Below are 4,623 nucleotides of genomic sequence, written 5' to 3' on the forward strand. Positions count from 1 at the left end.
TCAGAATTAAATAACTTGACGTTTGACAACTTGACCTGTCTTCAATTAACATTAAATGACCTGGCCTTATATGAATCAATGTCCACTGGTATCGTCTCACTTGAATAATTGAATTGGCTAATTTGAATTGGCCAATTCAAAGTAGTCGTACTAATCCAATAATATTCATCCTGACTTGACATAAAATAACGAGAATATAATTAACCACACTTAACATAAATCAGAATTAAATAACTTGACGTTTGACAACTTGACCTGTCTTCAATTAACATTAAATGACCTGGCCTTATATGAATCAATGCCCACTAGTATCGTCTCACTTGAATAATTGAATTAGGTAATTTGAATTAGCTATAATTGACTTAATCTGATTCGAATAGCACTTAATTGATTCAATCTGATTCGAACAGCCCTCGACTGATTTAATCCTAATTCATTAATGGACTCGAATTGGCTTCAATTATCTCGATACGAGTTATCCTTTTAAATGGCCTTAATGATGCAAAGAAAAAGATAAGAAGTTAAATCCGCCTAAACTGAAACCCGCCATCGGTGGAATTTCGAAAGAGCACTCGCGTGAAGCCTTCTTCGCCCGTGGCAGGTCGCGTTTTCCTTATCGACTGGGGTATCGTGTCGAGGCAATTACGACGATAAAGCAGTCACTTAATAGAACGAACACACAGCACGAGACGACGAACAACATCGCGAACGAAAAAGATCATCGCGATTCCAAGAAATTCTCGTCCTCGTCCACCAAAACCACCTCTCATCCATCAAAATGTCCTCGCGTACCCAAAAATTATTTTTCAATCTCATTTCGAAATGACGACGCACTGTAATTATGCAAATCGCTTAACATCGTACTATACATTCCTCCAGAAAAAAAACGAAAGCTTTTCAGAATTTCAGAATTCACACGACGACACGCGGAATCATTTCCGTGCCATAATTATGCAAATCCCATAACGTCGTATTATACTTCGCAGAATTTCAAAATTCACTTTTTTCCGACACCAAAGTACATTTCATTATCCGAATGATCAGATAATTATGTGCAAGATCATAAGGTATCATGCTTTATAATTAGACCGTTTTTCCACGCAATAATTAGCCGTTGGTGATTGTCGTGGCACACGGTCCCGCGGAGGTGAATTATTAGCGAGGCAAGTGGCCATTCTGTTATTAGCCAGGTCGTTCGGCGTCGTTAATATCCATGGTTCGCACTTTCTTATTGGTCGCAATAAACTTTATGACTCATTTCGCCGATGGTAGTGGCCGTATCGTGCTGAAAAGTCGTTCCGTTCGATGGAACTTTCTCGTTCTCGGTTATCCTTGGCGATACGGCCGGTGATTAATTATTAATTAAAACCCGCCTAAAGACTCGTGGCTGTGATATAAAAATAGCACGTTCAGCCGATTTTCTTTCTGGGTTTCGTCGTCAGCGAAGAAAACACGTAAAGAAACGACTTGATTTTTCAATTATTATTACTCGAACGACTTGATTTTCTATGTATAACGCATTCTGCCTTTATTTCCGTTGCAGCCATCGTGGATGCGCAGCAGGGAATACTGGGACGACAGCTTTGAGGCTCGTTACACGGAGCTCAGGAAGGATCCGACGAGACCGCCGTTGAAGGTAATTACATTATCATTAACGTCATCGTTCGACGACTATCCGCGTTGCCATCGACCCCAAATCCTATTACGAACGAGCGAACGTTCGGGCTCCCACGAATCTTGAAATTCGACAATCAGGAAAACGTAAAAATGGTCCCTGGTGGAATTAAACGTACCAAAGATCAATCCTGTACATGGTAGACGGAAAAAATGTCCCCCGTGAGCGCGACAAAAAATGGCACCTCCGGGTGCCAAAAAATGGTCCGGTAATGGGGCCAAAAAATGGCACCAAATGCGCGGAAAGTTGAAATGGCCATTTTCTTTAGCCAATATTCGCGAAGCCGGCTTGGTCGAAAAGTTTGACGCGATTCAGCGTGTTGGAACGATCGCGTAAAGTTCCGTGCCGTTGACCATAGAAAAGTCCTCTCTCGCTAGCCACGTGTGTGCATGTGCGTTGGCTGTGCGTAATTCCCGCATGTCGCGGTTTTCCAGCGAACCTTTGTGAAACGGTTCCCTTGACCAGCGATCCCCTGATCCTTGACGGGGGCTGGCAATGGGGAATGTTTCCTCAAAGCTCACGCAGTGAGAGACAGCGAGGCTCTGCTGTCCGTGAATTTTCAATATTTAGCCCCGCGGCTCGTTTATTTATTCGACTGGGAAAAATCCTGGCCAACGTGACGCTTTTTCCCGAAGTTATCGAATGGCCGATAACGAATGCCCGATAAGTTCTGAAAGCAGTGAATCACCCCTGTGTTCGATGGATTGTGAGTGGAGTGAAATCGAAGTGGATTAAAACAATCGCAACGGTAACTGTGAACTTAGGTACCACGCAGAGTTGCGAGGTAAAAGGTAGAAAAGTCCTGTTACATTCCCAGTAAGTAGTTTATTTCTGTTACAGACTGTATTAATCTCTGATTTTGGGATAAGGGGCAATATTCATATCGGAATTAAGAAATAAGCGGGGTTGTCTATTGATCAAAGTGGATGATGTGGGGAAGGTCGGGGTTTAAGTGAGCAATAGATAAGGATGAGTAAGGGATACAAACAGAAAGTTAGCCGAGTCTGAAGTTTATTTAACGTACATAGGTGTTTTGCCCTTCAAGGGGACAGACCAGTATGACAATTTCTATAATAATCTATCTACGTGAATTGAACCACCTGCTCGGAACTGATGAGCGCATTATAGAGTGCCCCTCCTCCTTTTGGTCGTCTCGATCAATGAGAAACATTAACCCTTTAACTAACCTTCTTTGACAAATGCGAAGCTACATACTGTATACGTAAAAATACGAGAAGAACGTGTGTAGTCCAGTGATGGCTGACCTGTGACACGCGTGTCAAAGGTGACAAGACATTTTGGGTGACTTCGCTTCTTGCTTGCATCCTTGCGTGTACTTGCAAATAAAGAATTATTTGTTTCTCCTTTTTTTAAGAAGTAAATGTACTGAAAATGTACCTCTTTTTCTAATAGACCTACAAATAGCGCGAAATTATGGATATTTCTAGATGTGACACAATACCTGATTTAACACTAGGCTTCTCTACGGATACGCGTCGACATTTTGTTTAAGATGGCGGACCAGTATGACATAACCTCTATCGTAACCCGTCTTTAAAAATTCATAGAAAATTTTTGGAAGAAGGTAGCCGTGCAAATTTTCACAGACTTTACCTTTAACTTTAAGCTACTTATCAAAAAATTGAGATAAAAAATATCACAACAGAAATGTCCGGAAAAAATCTTGAATTAACCATCCGCAAAATGGAGCGGATCTTGTTGATGGACGGGATACAGCGCGGAGAAAAAATCTGCAAAGGCTGAAAAAATGTGGCGAGTGTAGGAAAATAATGTGGCTATCGCACTGACCACAGTTATCAAATTTAGAGCTTCGAAGAAGTTGAAAGAAAAATCAGGAAGTTGAAGATGATGGAAAAAGACTAATTGTTCCTAAGAAACAATTTTTTTGAAAAATTTTCCGAATCTTTACGTTTCCAGTCAGTGGTTAGTACTAAAGCTACTTGTCTTGGACACATGCTCAAAAAATTTCACAGTAGTTGAAACCTCGGTTCTTTTGTTATGCCGCCCACTATGGCGGCATAACAATTTGGCGGCGAAAATTGAGTTGACAAAATTGAATTGGTTGACAAAAATGTTTGCTTGAGTGCAGTCAATCCCGCTGTAATGACGCGAGTTTTTCGAATTTCGACTTCGGGTTTTCTGCACTGAACGCAGTAAAGAACAAAGAATTTTTTAAGATAATAAAAGAATTTAATTTTTTGGCGATTACATACTGCTCTGCTCCCGTAACTGCGACGCGTTCTCGATGAGAACCATTAATAGAGATGGCGCGATAATCGCGTATCGTTCGCTCCGTTTGATTGTCCACTGACTATCGATCGAAACTGTACCCGGAGATGTGATACCATTCATAGGGGTTATAAAAATAAATAAATACAAATAAATTAAAAATATCCAATTTTTGGTCCATTTTAATTAGTCTTGTAAGATATTTTTAATTTACTGAGCTTGCACGTTCCTTCAATAATAAATGGTATCTAAATATAAAGAATAGAATCCAAAATTGATAATGAACACATTTATTTTAACAATTTTTACATAATGATAATAAAGATAATAAAAGGATCCTCAAGAAACCGAAATTAATAATGACAAAACAAATTTATTTTTACAATTTTTATATAACGATAATAAAGATAATACAAGCGATTTAATAATTAATAGTAAAAGTGTTACAGTACTGTAAAATGTATAAGTTGTGTATTTACTCCTTTCGTATATGAGCCCTTCACTGCATAAATTGATTAACTCCATGAAACGAAAAGTGGAGAAGTGCAATGAAATAATGTATATTGTTTTTTAAAATTCCCTTTATAATTTAAATCGAAATAAATATTGTAGAATGCATAAATACAAATGTAACTTTCATCCAACGGTATATAAAATTTATAAGAAAAAATAGCCAAAAGGTAATCGTTAGTAATGTT

General features: G+C 39.0%; 1 protein-coding gene across 1 annotated transcript in view; it reads left to right on the forward strand.

The window, feature by feature from the left end:
- Window positions 1-1,543: 1,543 nt before the first annotated feature.
- The window catches only part of LOC108553455 (alpha-mannosidase 2-like), a gene marked incomplete at both ends in the record, with an annotated part of 43,007 nt that continues 39,927 nt past the window's right edge, over window positions 1,544-4,623 (forward strand). The window contains one exon of the mRNA XM_017908353.1: window positions 1,544-1,636. Within this exon, the coding sequence (XP_017763842.1) occupies window positions 1,544-1,636 (93 nt within the window). The remainder of the gene's footprint in view (window positions 1,637-4,623) is intronic.

The sequence above is a fragment of the Eufriesea mexicana genome, unplaced genomic scaffold (assembly GCF_001483705.2).
Source record: "Eufriesea mexicana isolate 0111107269 unplaced genomic scaffold, ASM148370v2 scaffold10480, whole genome shotgun sequence".
NCBI classification, from domain to species: Eukaryota; Metazoa; Arthropoda; class Insecta; order Hymenoptera; family Apidae; genus Eufriesea; species Eufriesea mexicana.